Raw genomic sequence first — 17,296 nt, 5'->3', positions numbered from 1 at the left:
TACAAATGAGACTGATAATAAAAGTGTCCATAAGAGGCTTCATGAATCATATCTGTAAGACAAGACAAAGAGTTACTCATATCCAAAGGGTTCTCTAGCCCCTAAACTATTGAAAAATCCCCTTTTCTTTGGGCTTTAAGATCTTTTATTATTAAATGTTTCCCATAATACAATAAGATTACAACTACCAAAGATACGAACTGAAGAAAGGAAGAAAAGGGCGATAGAAATAAAGGAAAGAGAAATAATAATAATAAAAAAACAATTAGCAAAAGATACAAAAGAACTTCCTATTTTCCATCTGCCAGTTACATTAAAAAAAAGTTTATTAAAAACCTTTGGTCCATACAAACATCATCTTCTCCACTTTCTGTTAACCTTTTTTTATTTTTTTAGTCAAGGGGTCTCAGAATAATTTTTCTACAAGAAGTCCCAACTGTGATCACACATTATGGGAAAAACCCTTTTTCATAGTGATAGCAGGTCTTAAGGCTTAGCGTTTTATTTTGTCAAACCCCTGCTCACTGGCTGTAGGACATTGGGAATGGCTGGATCCTCCTTCTGACTTCTTGGTTGTTCAGTGCCTGCAAGGATTAGGACTGGAAATACTACACAAGCAGGAACTGCTGAGCCACTGAAGGGTGTGCAGCAAGAGCATGCAAACAGACACTCTGCATACATGCATGCAGCCAAGCCTTTGCCGTATCTTGATGGCAGTAGTGCCATCAGATCAGAATGCTAGCACATGGGCCCACTAAGCTGAGTGAGCCAGAGGACCCCCTCATATAACCATCAAGCCCAGAGTCTAAAATGGAAATATTTAGTCCTACTTTCTGCTAAGCACATTTTGTCACCATGGCGGAACTGTGACATGTGCCTTAACTATGGTTTATCCAAACAAGGCAGGATTTTAAACTGGTTTGACGTTGACTTGTTCACACAAACCTTAGTTACTGATAGCGACAGTTTGCCCTGGGTCAGACACAAAAACAAATTATAGTTGGGGTGCTACATGCGAATCCAGATGACAAAAGCCACCCAACAGTGGTGGAGTTAGGTAAAGCTTTTCCGCCCAGCCGTGCAGGAGAGTAGGTGAGCAGTCATGGGTATTTAATGAAAAATTATGGCTTAAAATCTAAGCCTCAGGTTTACATCTGAACAAGGCTGTTATGTGTAATTATAGAGGTGAGTCATCCTGGATTAAGTTAGACTTGCCTTCTTATAGCCAATTTCTGTGACTACTTTTATACATATGAAGGGACAGAAACTCAGGGCTTTGCAGACCATGAATGTTAACTTATATTAATACTAAAACATAGCACTTGAAAACTAGCTACACTTGGGTATGAAACAGACAAGGTGGTAAGCAAGATAAAGAACATTTCATCGCCATCACAGCCATGTCAGCAACCACCCAGAGCACACCTTTGCTAAAATATTTCACACAGAGAAGACTTTAGGGACATTTTGTAGGAATACCTAACGCAGGAACATTCATTGTGTGCTGAACGCTAACACACAGGTTATCTTGTCAGATACACACACCAACTCTTGACGGAGCCTGACACGGTAGGGATTCTTATTTGAAAAATGTACCAACATCCCTGCACCTCAGAGAAAGCATTAAAAGATAACAGGCAGCATGCTTGCTGCAGGCTGTTTTATAGCATTTTCATTGCTCTGAAGTAACAACAGGAAGTGCTTGTCTGTCCTGAGAGAGGATATAAGTAAAAAGAAATAAGAACATTCCATGGAGCTTTTTAGTAAAGGCTCAGACAGGAAAGTGCCATTGATTAAATATGAAATTTCTCTTTCATTTCACATTTGCTCCCCCTGGACACTTCTATTGCTCTGGAAAGTGGTAAGGAAATCCTCCGCCAGGCTAAAGAAAGGTAGGGACAGAGTATAAAAGTGATGGAATGAAGAAGAACGATAGGAATAATTCTAGTAACACCACAGTAAAAGCAAAAGCTTGGAGATTTACAATGAATGACAACCCAAGTTGTGTAGGCTAACTCCATTTGAAGTGTTTATGAAATATCTCTACACAGCATTGTTCAGTTCTGGCATGTATTAGAAGATGATGCACAAAGTCTCCTGAACACGGCCATCTGGCTTACCAGTTATGGAACTAAAGCAGCATGGAACTAAAGAATAAACAAGTCAAGACTTAAATACCACTATGTCACATGTGGTTCTTCAACAAAGGAAAGTGTGTTAATCAACAATCAAACATTGCAATCCTGCACATGTTAACAAAGAAGTACACTCTATTGTTTTCAATGGAGCTTACTTCCAGGTAAGGGTACAAGGGTCCAGGTTAGTGACAAAAGAACTGAGTCACAGCAAGCGTTGGAGGTCAAAATGATTCAATCCGGCATAGAATCTAGACATAATCTAGTCTGTATCTCCCAGAACTTTTATTTCCAGCAGGAAGGAAGTTGGTAGACTTTCTGGATTTCACAGTTCTGTCTCCGTGAAGGGAGGAGAAAATAGAAGTGTAGAACACAGAATCAAGTATGGTACAACAGTTCAAAATACTGCTTTAAAAACAAAACAGGAAAAGGGAAATTGCCATTCAGTCCACAAGTGCCCCTTCTGGAAGCTCAACTACTATGGGGGCATCGTCTTCAGGCTCAGCCTCAAAGTCCCACTTGAACTTCTTGGTTAGGTGGACTTTAAACCTCTCTGCCTTCTTTCTCAGAGTCCTGTCAACAGTTGGGCTGCAGGTATAGGAGAAGAAGACCTAGAAAAAATGCAGTACAGTCCGTTAGTAGAATAGTATAGAAGACATACTGGGTTGTATCCAATGCTAGCCCTACCTAGAGTAGACTCACCAAAGTTAATGAACATGACTAACTAGGGTACATCAATTTCAATGGGCCTACTCTGAGTAAAACAGCATTGGGCACAGAGAGAGGAGAAACGTGACCGGACTGCATACATATAATACTAATAATATAATAATAATTTTAAGGAAAAAATGTCAAAGGTCAAATCCCAACCTAATATGCTCCTGCATCACAGAGGCACACACATAAACCTGATACAAACCTAAGCACAATTCACTTGAAAGGTTTAGAGTTGTGACTTAAAGAAGCAATGAAGTCAAGCCATGTTCAGTTATCCATAATACTCTGTTTTGGATATTGAGAAGAAACAGAATTCTGACATTCTTGTACAGAAAAAAAAGATCTCAAACCATATCAGTTATAGCAATTCCTGGATAAATGGGAACTGTTACAGGATACAAGACACCTTAGTCCATTAATCATTTCAGATTTACCCAATTTACTGGTGATCAATTAAGCCTCCAAAAATCTGTATATGAAAACATTTCTGAAGGGGGAAATGCTTTAGATCGTGCAGACATGCAGCCTTGCAAAGAAGCCCACAAACGTTGTTAGGCTGCTACAAGGTAAGTAATGTTATTTCATATTGGCCCTCTCCATGGCCAGCATAGAAGTGCAGATTAGTTTTTTAAAAAGCAAAAGCAAACTCTACTTTCTATCAAACAGGGTGTGAATGTGCAGGTGAGTCCAAGCTAGAACCTTCCTCCACAGAAAGGAAATCAAGTAGGCTGGAAACGTGATAGAGCAATCCATCCCTCCTCTGCCACCCTGATCCGTCTCCCTTGTGTCACCTATGCCAAGCAGGCAACTATGAGGTTGCCCATATGCCACAACAGGCACAATCTTAAAAGCCACATTCATAGAATCATGGAATTGTACAGTTGGATGGGACGAGGGTCATCTAGTCCAATCCCCTGCAATGCAGGAATCTTTTGCCCAGAATGAAGAAGAAGAAGAGTTTGGATTTGATATCCCGCCTTTCACTCCCTTTAAGGAGTCTCAAAGTGGCTCACATTCTCCTTTCCCTTCCTCCCCCACAACAAACACTCTGTGAGGTGAGTGGGGCTGAGAGACTTCAAAGAAGTGTGACTGGCCCAAGGTCACCCAGCAGCTGCATGTGGAGGAGCGGAGACGCGAACCCGGTTCCACAGATTACGAGATTACGAGACTACCGCTCTTAACCACTACACCATACAGTGGTGCCTCGCAAGACGAAAAGAATCCGTTCATCTCTTTGTCTAGCGGTTTTTTTGTCTTGCGAAGCAAGCCCATTGACAGCTTAGCGGATTAGCGCTATTAGCGGTCTAGCGGCTTTTAGCGATCAGCTGTTAAGTGGCTTATCAGCGGAACAGCTGATAAGCGGCTTAGCGGCTTAGGAAAGGGGGGGGAGCGAAAAAAACCCGCGGGAACTCGCAAGATTTTTTCGTCTTGCGAAGCAACCCCATAGAGAAATTCGTTTAGCGAAGCGCCTCCAAAACGGAAAACCCTTTTGTCTAGCGGGTTTTCCGTCTTGCGAGGCGTTCGTCTTGCGGGGCACCACTGTACTGGCTCCCAGAATGGGGCGGGATGCCACAACCCTGAGATTAAGAGCCTCCAACTGAGCTTCCCTGTTGTGGAAAACAAGAGGAGGAATGCCTCTAACACCTGCTGCCCACAATTTTTAAGAAAGTAACCGTTACTTCCAAATTATCTGGGTGAGACCATTTTCTTTTAAAATAAAAGTATTCAAAAGGTTTTATAATCAGGTAATATGATTCATTCTATTTATGAATAACTTGAGCCTTAGAATTAACCATAATTTTGAAAGGGCCACGCTCTCTCAAATTTAAATCTCTTAACTTTTCACACACAAGGGGATATTTCCTGTTACTTTTGACCCATCACATGTGTGTTCGATTAGAAATCTCATCTCTAAGCTCATCTCTTCTGCCACTGTGCTAAATTTGTTGCACATAATTAATTTCCAAGGCAACCGACTGATAGCCAAAAGCAAAGACATTTCCATTGCAGGAACACACAAAGGAGAAACTTTGTAATGCAGGAGGAAAGCTTGTGCTGTTGTTGCTGCTTTTTAAAATTAAAAAAGACCTACAGACAGCAGGGAAAAGCACAAAAAGATCAAGGTGTGGTTCATTGCTTTGTGTCATTTCGCACCTTGTTTGTCATAGTGTGAAGTGCCTTCTCCTGCTAAACTAATTACAAAGTAATCCAGGCATTAGAAAACGAAAACCCTTATTTTTGTTTTGTTTTACTCCCTTCACCAGCACAGTAACATCCACATGAAAAATGAAGTGTCCAGTCACTGCATTTTGAAAAAAATCATCCAGGTCCTGCTGGGATACCAAAAGCTTAGCAAATATTAAAAGGTGGTCCGGTAAGAAAAAAGGTAATAAAAAAAATCTACCTTAAAGCAATGCCGTTGCAAGGCCAACCAAAATGTTACAAAATAGTTTTGAGTTCCCCAGAAGTCTTCATCAGGCTAGATGGCAAGAAAAAGGGAGAGCAGAGGCGAGAGAGCTTTGGGCCAGTGTTCAAGCCATCCACACAGCTGCACCTGGTTTGGGAGGTAAAGGTAAGGGGACCCCTGACTGTTAGATCCAGTCGCGGACAACTCTGGGATTACGGCACTCATCTCACTTTACTGGCCGAGGGAGCCAGCGTACAGCTTCCGGGTCGTGTGGCCACCATGACTAAGTGGCTTCTGGCGAACCAGAGCAGCGCACAGAAACGCCGTTTACCTTCCCGCCGGAGCGGTACCTATTTATCTACTTGCACTTTGTGAGGTAGCAGGTATTTAAATGACCCCCACCTTTTTTATGCGCTATGCTGGGCAGGAATCAAGTTGCCTTGTGGCCTCTTGAGAAGGAGAAACAAAGCAACCTGCTGCTACTCAGTTCAGCTCATTTAATGATTAAGCAATAATCTTTCTGTCTGCTAGGCAGCGCGAACAGGTTATTTTTTGCATGTGAAGAAGGGTTTGGCTTGTGACACAGAATCTGACTACTTATCTATCTATCTATCTATCTAAAATAAATCAAAATTTCTAGCCCACATGACTGTGGAGACATGTTTAAAAACACTTCCAGATTCCAATGTTCAAAGGCCCTATTTGACATGCTTCTCTTCCACAAACTAAACAGATTCTGTCCCGCACAAAGAACCCCACAGTGCCTCAAATGCTTATCTTCCCCTCTCTTGCCATTCTAATTTATATGGCCTCACACAAGACATAGTCTTTATTTTCTTTATCTGTCGTTCATGTAAGAATTTCTTTTTTTAAAAAGCCAATGTTAATGCATTTCCATTTTTTTTTTAAGCCAATGTTAATGCATTTCCAGTTTAGTAACACAGTTTTCAGTCTCAACTGGCATTACCTTCTTTGGCCAGAATTTCTAATTTCAGCCCAAACTAAAGCACTATTATTAAGAAGAATGCTGCACCTAAAGCTCAGAGGTACAAGATGATCTATTTCCCAGTTATAATAACAAGAGTGGAAAAGGCTTGCCTAACAAGGTGAAAAGACACAAAACCTGACATTGTTACTTGACATTCATGCTTTCAACAAGTTCTCTGACATCCAGAAAGCTCTATGTTTGGGCCAGCCATAAAAGTGATAAGAGGGAAGCACAGCATACATGCCACTAAAATAAGGAAATGGTTCTGCCAGAATTCAGTTTGAGAAAAATTTGCTATTAACATTTATGAATGTAACACCTCCCAACCATCAGTGAGCACTGAAAGTCTGAGATAAATGAGTAAATGCATATTGCACAGCTGCGTTCTAAGTCATGGGAATGCTCTACAAATAATTCCTGTATCTGACATTGCAGTCAAAGTAAAATTGTACATATGTCCCCATAAGGAGGAGGAAGTAAATTAAAGCCTCACTAGTTGTGTGGGGACAATGTGCATACAAAACAGTACAAGAACAGCGTCACACTTCTTGCTTGCAAATAAGCACACAGAAATCCTTTCCACCTTGGAATTTTATTGCCTATATACCTTTCCCTGGTGATTTCAGAGTTATCCATCATATTCAGACAATACTCCTGCAACATAAGTTAGGCCAAGAAACGGTGAATGACCAGGGTGACCCAGGGAGCTTTATGGCTGAGCAAGGATCTGAAGCCTTAGGGTGGTATTGAGCTAAGTTTTACTCACAGAAGACTCATTGAATAAATTGACTTAACTTAGCCATGCTCATTCATTATAATGAGTCAGCTTAGTTGAATAGCACCTCTGATGTCCAATGCAGCATACTGTTCTAGACATAGATAGAAAAATGATGACATGAAAACTCAAACTGTCTTCTGCAAGGTTAGCTTCCCTGAAGGCCCTCAAAGCAAGCTTTCATCAGGAAGCAGCAGCACAATGTAATTTTCTTAGGTCTTGCAGACAAACATACACAAATTAGCTAATGGGTTACTTGAATATCGGGAACTGCCACCTGCTGTCAACAACTCTTGTTTACAACTATCATAAAGCAACTAGGAGATGCTTCCTCCAGCTGCCTCGTGTGTGTTTTTTAAAAAATGTACTGCTTCTGTTCAGCTTCAAAGCTGGAAAGAAACAATTATCATTATTATACAGCCTGATTGAATTTCAATTTGTTGACAAGAGTGTTGTCAGTCCTCCAGAATGAATGACACACAACAGCTAAATTCTATGGCCGGGATCCAAGAGGCCATGCTCAATCTTTCATGCACAGATGCAGGCTTTCAGCTCTCTTTGCTACAGCAGCGCCTCCTGCCCTGCACAAAAAGCTGATCCCAAATGCCTACAAGCCTTCTGCAGTAGCAATGGTTGAGACATGGAGGGATGCTGATAGATGGGAAGGGTGACTGCCACCCTTCTGTGATCACATAGAGAGGAATTGTGCATGTACTTTGGCATCCTGGTCCTCTGGAACAAATGCAGCACTCACTCGCATAGCCCATCTTGCTTTATTTTATTGCTGTTCTGGGTAAATTTGCCAGAACAAAGTCTAAAAGGAGTCTGCCAGGACAAAGCCGGAAAGGCGAAAGGCAGAAATCAGAGAAAGCTGTGGTATCTCCTTCACTGGAGATGCTCAGGCAAAGGCTAGACAGGCACCTGAAATGGATGCCTTAGGCATGGAGTTTTCTTTCTTTCTTAGGGTTAGATCCTTCCTTTGCATTATATTCAAAGTGGCTGGCAAAATCACCACTAGGTGAGCAATACGAATGCATAGAGTATTGGAAAGCAAGAAGAACTTGAGCTCTTAATGAAGGATGGCAAATATAACCTAATATGCGTTACTGAAACCTGGTGAGATGTGACTCATGACTGGAAGGTAGAAATTGTGGGGTACAACCTACTAAAGAAGGAACAGTTCAAACAGGGAGGAGCAGTAGCATCTTCAAATATACTTGGAGGATGGAGCAAGCTTCTTTTCTCCTGCTCCAGAGGCAAGGACCCAAACCAACGGATTCAAGTTACAAGAAAGGAGATTCTGACTAACATCAGTAAGAACTTTCTAACATTAAGAGTTGTTTGACAGTGGAACAGACTCACACAAGAGGTGGTGGACTCTCCTTCCTTGGAGCTTTATAAGCAGAGGTTCGATGTCCATCTGTCAGGAATTTAGCTGCTGTTCCTGCATTGCAGGGCGGTTGACTAGATAACCTCAGAGTCCCTTCCAACTCTACAATACTATGATTCTAGGTCTCCACTAATTTCAGTATTGTATCATTCACAACCTGTGGCTTTAATTCTGGGATAGCAGCAAAAGTTTAGTTTGATCTATTGAAAAAAGGAAAATCTCTCTCTTATGTAAATATCTCGAAAAGGAACCCTGAATCAACCATACAGTTTCTGTATCCCTACAATTACATCACTTTCTCAGTCAGATTCACCAAACAAGTACCCACTCACTTTGTTTGAATCAATCACAGAAGCTACTACATCTTTGGCTAGAGAGATGACTTCATCTACTTATAACATCCTCCAAAGCCCAATCTATCCTATGCATGGCCATGGGAGAAACACTTTCTTTGGAAGAAAGGGATTGACAGAGTGGGTAGAATTCAACACAGAGTGGGGTATGCATGAGCAGAACAGGGTCTACTTAAGCAACAAGACTCTCTCTCCCCCCCCCCCCAACCTCTTCTGCAGCCCTTTTGCAAATTTAGCAATTAATACCAATATAAAGAAAGATAAAGAAAAAGTTCTCAGTAAGTGGTATATTATCCCTGTAAGGCTTTCTATTCAAACATATCAGCATTGTTGGAAGGGATGAACTCGCATTGCTTAATGCTTTCACCTTTAGTGGGAACGCCCAATAGTGCAGGAGTTTTGGGACATGGTTGCTGTTTACCGCACACTAAACCACAGCTATCTCCGAAATCTATCCTCCATCATCATTTTGAATGAACTACCATAGATTCCGGGGGGACGCAGGTGGGGCTGTGGGTTAAAGCCTCAGCGCCTAGGGCTTGCCGATCGAAAGGTCGGCGGTTCGAATCCCTGCGGCGGGGTGCGCTCCCGCTGCTCGGTCCCAGCGCCTGCCAACCTAGCAGTTCGAAAGCACCCCCGGGTGCAAGTAGATAAATAGGGACCGCTTACCGGCGGGAAGGTAAACGGCGTTTCCGTGTGCGGCTCTGGCTCGCCAGAGCAGCGATGTCACGCTGGCCACGTGACCTGGAAGTGTCTCCGGACAGCGCTGGCCCCTGGCCTCTTAAGTGAGATGGGCGCACAACCCCAGAGTCTGTCAAGACTGGCCCCTACGGGCAGGGGTATTAAAAAAAAAAAAAAAAACCATAGATTCCAGCACAAAGACTTTCTTAAGCAATTGTATACAGCTGGGATAACAACAACAATTGTGCCCAAGCCACTCTGGGGTAATTAAAATCTAGAGACTATGCTTATATACAAACTTACTCAGCAAAATCCTTCAAAAAGGTATTATGATATCATGGTTTCTGTTTATTTCCTATGTGGAAGGCCTCCAAACTTCTCAGATAACACCAGAGAAACAGCCTGGTGACCTGCCACCACCCAGCTCTCAGGGGTGGCCCCTCTCTCTCCCAACTGCTACCATACAGCTTTTGGAAAAACCATCTTGCCCTGATGGAAGTGGGGAAAATTATAATTCACTCTAAACAAGCAGTTTTTTCTCTCTTTTGTTTTAACTCTTTTTAAAAAGTGATGATGATAATAATTTATTATTATTTCTACTCCGCCCATCTTGGCTGGGTTTCCTCAGACACTCTGGGCGGCTTTCAATGGAACATTTACAACAGAATAAAACTTCAAACATTAAAAACTTTCCTAAACAGGGCTGCCTTCAGATGTCTTCTAAAAGCCGGATAGTTGTTTATTTCCTTGACATCTGACGGGAGGGCGTTCCACAGGGCGGGCGCCACTACCGAGAAGGCCCTCTGCCTTGTTCCCTCCCTAAATTATGCTTACTGCTGCAATGTTTCCCCTCCCTAAATTATGCTTACTGCTGCAATGTTTCTTTTGTAAGATTCACATATAAAGTAGTATATAAATACAACAATAAAAACTGAGTTGTATGTGAGAGTGTATGCATGTTCTGTGGCCAGTATTTTTAACTCCATTTCAAAATAAAATAAAATTTTCATTATTTAAAGAAAAGGAACAGGGTCAGAAAAATACATGTAACAATGTTACATCGGACATTTTAACAGCACATTATGGGAAGAGAAAGGATTGTAACATAGGTTTTCAATATGGGGAGGCAAACCTCATGATAGCTTGCCATAGTAGTTTCGTCTCAAGACAAAAACTGGATTTTAGTTTGATTGGCTGGAGAGTGGGGAGCTTTCTTACTTTTTAAAAATTTTAATGGTATCAACATTCAAGCAAAAACCATTCAATTTCACATTGTGAGAACTGCCTCTCATTATGACGCTGCATTATGCACATGCATGCAGTTCTTGGGGAAATTCTCCCCACTACTGCTTCCCAACCTCTACAGTACCAAAACCAGCTCCCTTACCTGCAAGGTGCTGGTTAAAAAGTTGTCCTGGGAAACAATGTCCACAAAGAAGTCTGCTGGGATTTCACTGAGCTGATGGTACAGGACCGAAATGAGGTTAACGAACAGGGCCTGATGCTTCACTATGGCATCCTCTGACCTGCATAAGAGATTCAGGAGTTTCTTCCAGTGCTCAAAGGCATCATATACATTCCCAATCAAGAAGCAGATGAAGGCAAACTGCAGTTCCCCTGAAAAGGTCACACACACACACACACACACACACACACAAGAAAAAACAAGAAGGTGTTTGTTTAGCTTCAATTCTGGTAGCATAACAAAAGGGTACACTGCTTTTATTATTTATTTAACTATTTTTATAACACCATTCATACTTCAAGGAAAATTTACAAACACAATAATACAGTTAAAAAGTAAATACAAAAAAACCCCATAATAAACTAAAAGCCACAATATCGTAAAAGCACCATGAAGGAGTCATCAGGATTGAAATGGTGTCTAAAAATACCAGGAAATATTTTTTTTTTTCAGGCATCAAAAGGACAATAAGGTAGGTGCCAGCGAATATCTCTGAAAAGAGCATTTCACAACTGGGATACCACCACCATGAAGTTCCTCTCTCTACAGCCAGCCACCCAACAGCAAGGGCATTAGAGCCTCTCTAATTAAGATCTTTACATGGAAGCCTTGGCTATAATATAAAGCAGATCTGAATAACTTGTGAACACAGCCCAACAGCAATGTAAGGTGGCCCACTAGGGCCTCCGTAAACCTGCTTTGGGTGCATGCCTAGAACTTCAAAGAAAAAGAGGGCTATATATTTGGCATTCCCACAAGTAAGCTCCACAGTGGTATTCTGCCTGCCTCCTCCCTGGCAGAGAAAGCTTGTGATAAAACCACATTAAGGTACAGGGGGCTATATAGCTACTGAACTAGGCACTAGAGCAGAGTTCTCTCATGGTTTGGATTTGACATGAGCCACATTTGGCAAAAAGATTAGCCATCACTGTTTACCTACCCTTCCTCATGTAACGGCATTGCCTGATTAAGTTTCTATACGGCTTAATGGCTTGCATACTTATACTCCAATGCTCTGCATAATTTCTATTATTGGCAATTACTGGTCCAGGGCTCAGAATGAGTTCCAGCATTTAAACATAGGTCCACAAATATTGCTTAGCTGCTGTTTGTACCCAACCCCTTCCCTCTCTAAGGCCTCCAGCATGTGCAGAATGCTTGAGGGACAGGGATTTCTCCCACTTCTGCTGAGATGAATGGAGAAGGTAAGAAAGAGCAGAAGAGGCTTCTTAGCTTTGAGATGTCAGGAACTGTGGTCACTTTTATCACTAAAGGGTCAGGGCCACTTAAGCTCTGCAAGTGGATCTGTAGATGCCAACATGTAATGCAGATAAATCAGTAATGAAGGAAAAACTTAAACCTTGCAATGCATGAAAATCTTAATTATTTGCAGAAGTGGTTAAATTGCGTTCCTGTGGATAGTTTCAATACCAAATGTTATATTCTGTGAAAATTAGATCTAAACAGAGGATTTTATTATAATTACTAAACTAATCTTGAGAAGGCTACTGTCATCCCAGCTTGATTTCATGGTTCTCTCCCCATGATATCTATAGGATTTATTCAAGAACACGCTCCCTAGGGTAGCAGACGTCTACAGCTTTCCTTTGTTCCAAGGGTGAGAGCTGATAATTAAGGTACCACTACTGAGAGACAGCAGCCAATTGTCTCTAATAAGTTATTAAATAACAAATGCCTTACTTCTGAAATCTGTCAAAGCAGAACCCTAGCTTTACCACTAGAGGTCACCAATATCACACATGAAGTTTTTGGTTTCTCAATTAACCTACTGTCTTTTCTATGCAAACATGGTTGTTTAGTGAGAAGGGGGTGAGGGAGACTGCACCCTACCCAAATTTATCACTTAGCCAGATATAAATGTTATAAGTGAAGTCAGATTTGTTATCACAAAAGGCTACTTTTCGGGTTACTTCTGAACAGTATAGAAGCATTCATGAGTGGAACTGAACTGTTACCGTATTTTTCGTCCCATAGGACGCTCCGTCCCATAGGACGCACCTACTTTTTTTGGGGGGGGGGGAATAAAGGAAAAAAAATTTCCCTTTATTTCCCCCCCCCAAACCAGGTCGGGGAACAGTGGGATGGCGGCGCTGCGCCTCCCCGCTGTCCCCCGAGCTTGTGGGGCTGGCCGATGTCTGTCCGGCACGCGGGGCGCTCTGCTTCAGGGCGCCATGCGCGCCGGGCGGCAGGCTGCTATCCGCAGCGTGGGGAGCCCTGCGGGGAACTCCTGCAGGGCTCCCCACGCTGCGGATGTCTGTCCGGCGCGCGGGGCGCTCTGCTTCACGGCGCCCCGCCCACCGGGCAGCAAGCTGCAGACATCTGCGCGAAGCACGGGGCGTCCTCCAAAGGGCGCCCCGTGCTCCCGCCCGCAAGCCCTGCGCGCCATGGGGAGTTCCCCCGGGCGCGCAAGGCTTGCGGACACCTGCGTAAAGCACGGGGCGTCCTCCGGAGGGCGCCCCATGCTCCCCGCTGCCGCCCGCAAGCTGTGCGCGCCCGGGGGGAGTTCCGGAGGGCACCCCGTGCTCCGCGCTGCCGACTGCCGCCCGCAAGCCGTACGCGCCCAGGGGGGAGTTCCCCCGGGCGCGCAAGGCTTGCGGACACCTGCGCGAAGCACGGGGCGTCCTCCAAAGGGCGCCCTGAGCTCCGCTCGGCCGCCCACAAGCCCTGCGTGCCGGGGGGAGTTCCCCCGGACGCGCAAGGCTTGCGGACACCTGCGCGAAGCACGGGGCGTCCTCCAAAGGGCGCCCCGTGCTCTGCGCTGCCGGCTGCCGCCCGCAAGCCCTGCGCGCCGGGGGGAGTTCCCCCGGGCACGCAAGGCTTGCGGATAGCTTCCTGGAGCCTGGAGAGTGAGAGGTGTCAGTGCGCACCAACGCCTCTCGCTCTCCAGGCTTCAGCGAAAGCCTGCATTCGCCCCATAGGACGCACACACATTTCCCCTTCATTTTTGGAGGGGAAAAAGTGTGTCCTATAGGGCGAAAAATACGGTATATTGATGACAGATGCAAGCACTGAAAAAAGCCCTACATACCTCTTCAAAACAGAAGTATGCATTACAGTTCAGAAATTTTGTTTCCAGACACATTTTGGCATGCAAATGACACCTGAGGGATACTTTGATAGCAACAAGAAAAGCAATTTCTGTAAAAGCAGGCTAACTCACCAAGCACATCCTGGGAATTGCTGGCATACTGTTTACTGATCACCGTCTCCAGGGCATAGCTAAGGTCCATGCTATGCCTAGTAACTTCTTCAGGGGTAGCACCTTCAGGGTACATTTGCTTAGGTATTTCTGTAAACCTGATCTCAGTGCCAGCTTTCAGCTGCATTTTGGGCAGCCGGGCCAACCCCTCTGCATAGCTTTTGCACTCTGTGTCATACCGGGGCAGGTTCTGTTCAACTCGATCTTTAGTAAACCTCCCAGGCAAAATAGGAAGCACTTCTGAAAAGGCACATATCTGTCCACTTTCTGGCTGTAGTTTTTGCATCACAAATTCATTAATGAAATTAGTGAGGGAAATCCATTTTTTAAGAGTGTCATATGGGTAAGGACCCAGAAATTGGTCCATCTCCTGGAGGTTAGTCCTCATTGCTTCAGTCTCATTTTCAGAAGCTGGGGTAAGGTCTACTTCTTCCCTGACGGGATCCCAGTGTAGCACTCGCAGATCACGCGGCTGCAAGTTCATGAAGAAGCCGGTGCGAGGGCCACTCTCTTTGCGATTGTTCTTATCAACAGAGCTGTAGTGAAGGAAATGAATTCCAGGGGGTATCATCTTGACTCCACGGAACTTGGGGCCCACTTGCCAAGTGTTGTAGTCAATGCCAAACTCTGTTCCTTCTGGCACATTCAAAATGATGACTGTAGCGCCCTCAAAAAAGAGCCGCTTTGCCAGGTCTTGATCTATCTGCATTTCTGCTTCTCCCTTGGTCACACTACAACCTTATGAGAAATCTAGAAGAGAGCAAACAAATCTCATCTGAATACACTTTACAAGCATGATACATATATGACTAGGCTCTTGCTAGACTAGTCAGTGCCAAGCTTGATGGGCCACATTCCTGACTCATTCTATAGAAGCCAGGCAAAATAATTTTCCAACTGAATTTATCTTCACTGTCCATGGGACAGAAGTTACAACTACCTCCATCAGGAAACAAGATTCAAGTCCCAAAGTAAATAGGATTTAAACAACTTACATGTACAGGCTTTCTGACTAATGTAGGCTTGAAGAGAAACTAGGAAGCTGCATTATAATGAGTCAGACCATTGGTCCAGCTAGCTCAGTGCTGCAAGGAGACTGTGTCAGGCATAGTTCACCAATAAAAAACACAGTGACGTTAACTCATTACAGTGGTACCTCAGGTTACATATGCTTCAGGTTACATACACTTCAGGTTACAGACTCCGCTAACCCAGAAATAGTGCTTCAGGTTAAGAACTTTGCTTCCAGATGAGAACAGAAATCGTGTTCTGGCGGCGCAGTGGCAGCAGGAGGCCCCATTACCTAAAGTGGTGCTTCTGGTTAAGAACAGTTTCAGGTTAAGTACGGACCTCTGGAACGAATTAAGTACTTAACCTGAGGTACCACTGTATTCAAGAAACCAAAACAGCACAGGCCTAGTGATCCCAGCAACTCTTCCCAGTAGGTCTTGCTCCAATGAGGCAACTGCAAGGACTGGAGGTCCTCACTTTTCCCCTGCTCTCTAAAGCTCCTTCTCTCCAGGGTCTTTCCCAAGCAGTTGAAAACGGCATCAGCCCACAATCAATCTCTGCTCTTTGCTCTTTTCCTTTTCTCCTGTGTGTTTTTTTACGAGTCTGGAGGTGGGGGCTGGGGTGGTCACAGCGGGAGGGGGCTACTCCCTGGATTCTTCAGCAGCCTGCCTCAACTCTGCCTCTTAGCCAACCTCCTCTCTAGCATCTGCTTCAATCTCTGCCACAGCCTCTTTCTGCTCACTAAACCGTTACCTCTTCTGCTTCTGACACCACCACCTCCCAGGCATCTACCTCTGACCACTCCGCCACCACCCTAATTCTGAGTCTTCTTCCCCTAGGGTTCCTTGGGGGATTCCTCAGCTAGTGCCTCCCACCACTCCTATGCATCCAGGCAGTCCATGACATTCACACAGGCAGGAGGAGCCTCTCCCAGCTCTACGTGGGGAGATGCTATGAGTTGAACATGGGACCTTCCGCATGCAAAGCACGTGCTCCAGAACTACATACAGTGGTACCTTGGGTTAAGAACTTAATTCGTTCTGGAGGTCTGTTCTTAACCTAAACTGTTCTTAACCTGAGGTACCACTTTAGCTAATGGGGCCTCTGGCTGCTGCTGCTGCTGCAGCCCAATTTCTGTTCTCATCCTGAAGCAAAGTTCTTAACCCGAGGTACTATTTCTGGGTTAGCAGAGTCTGTAACCTGAAGCGTCTGTAACCCGAGGTACCACTGTACTTGCCTCTGCGGCCAACAAGGGGGGGGGGGGAACAAAAGGGAAATGAAAAGGAATAGTGGTAGAAGAGTTTCTGGCAACAGGAATTTAGTCGCATGAGATTCTCCATCTCAGAGTCGTGGGCTCACGCCCCACGTTGGGGAAAAGATCCCTGCGTTACAAAGGGTTGGACTAGATGGCCCTCGTGGTCCTTTCCAGATCATGTCTCTCAATTCACTTCTATGACCCTTCTCTCCGACCGCAACTCCTGTACCTTGAACTCCGGCTGCCCAAGGAGCACAAGTTCCACAGGTGACGCTTTATTGCCTTTATTGCTGCACCTGCGGGCTTCTAGACTCCTCGCGCAGCTCTGTTAAAGTGAGAGCAGAGGCCCTGCCCGGGTGGGAGGGAATAGAGAAGAGCAGCCTCAAGGGAAGATACTGGGGAAGTTTAGCCCGGGCCCACCGTGGGAAAGGCGAAGGGCAGGGGATGCCACGCCCGCCCGACGCAGCCTTCGCCCACTTCTCACCTCCCTTCCGCGCCCCGAGGAAGGGAAGCGCAGCCGCCAAACTCGAGGAACTCTCGCCCCAGCAAGCCCCTGGAAACACTTGTCGGCAACTTCCGGCAACGGCGTTGGATATCCGGCGACCCTAGAGATAGGGGAAAGCGAACGACGTCCGGTCCCTCTCAAAAAGCAGTCCGGGTAGGTCCCGCGGCAGCGCCTCAAGACGTTCCGCTCTGGATGCTGAAAAGTAGCCTTTGCCGGTTGAGAGACAAGTTGGGTAAGAGGCGGCGGCGCGACGTGTTTGCTTGCTTGCTTGGAAAGTTGGCGGGATTGCGGATGTTTAATCCTCCGTCCTTTCTCCGTACCGAGAGGCTCGGCACTGTGCCAGCAGCTGCACCAAAGAAAACGCGGTGACTCCTGTGCAGGTTTCTCCGGCGCT

At 44.9% G+C, this 17,296-nt stretch overlaps 1 protein-coding gene across 3 annotated transcripts; it reads right to left on the bottom strand.

Annotated features, from left to right (window-relative positions):
- Positions 1–308: 308 nt before the first annotated feature.
- Positions 309–17,013, bottom strand: AAR2 (AAR2 splicing factor). Of its 3 annotated transcripts, none has more exons than XM_079979752.1 (4): positions 16,882–17,013; positions 14,093–14,881; positions 10,834–11,063; positions 309–2,746 (listed from the first exon to the last, which is right to left on the bottom strand). In XM_079979752.1, exons 2-4 carry the CDS (start codon positions 14,838–14,840, stop codon positions 2,579–2,581), a joined length of 1,146 nt encoding a protein of 381 aa, XP_079835878.1. In that variant the 5' UTR covers positions 14,841–14,881; positions 16,882–17,013; the 3' UTR covers positions 309–2,578. The 3 variants fall into 3 exon arrangements, with proteins under 3 accessions (XP_079835878.1, XP_079835880.1, XP_079835879.1); XM_079979754.1 differs by having other exon boundaries at positions 14,093–14,869; positions 16,875–16,984; XM_079979753.1 differs by lacking the exon at positions 16,882–17,013 and adding an exon at positions 16,627–16,836.
- Positions 17,014–17,296: the final 283 nt, after the last annotated feature.

This window comes from Podarcis cretensis (assembly GCF_951804945.1).
Source record: "Podarcis cretensis genome assembly, chromosome: 6".
Classification (NCBI taxonomy): Eukaryota; Metazoa; Chordata; class Lepidosauria; order Squamata; family Lacertidae; genus Podarcis; species Podarcis cretensis.
This window is presented reverse-complemented; position numbering and strand designations above follow the sequence as displayed.

Coding starts and splice junctions, on each gene's coding strand:
- AAR2 (XM_079979752.1), bottom strand. CDS start 14,840: ATGCAGATAGATCAAGACCTGGCAAAGCGGCTCTTTTTTGAGGGCGCT. Junction 11,064..14,092: donor CAATTCCCAGGATGTGCTTG/GTGAGTTAGCCT, acceptor TGACCTTTTCAG/GGGAACTGCAGTTTGCCTTC. Junction 2,747..10,833: donor TTTTAACCAGCACCTTGCAG/GTAAGGGAGCTG, acceptor CATTTTTTCTAG/GTCTTCTTCTCCTATACCTG.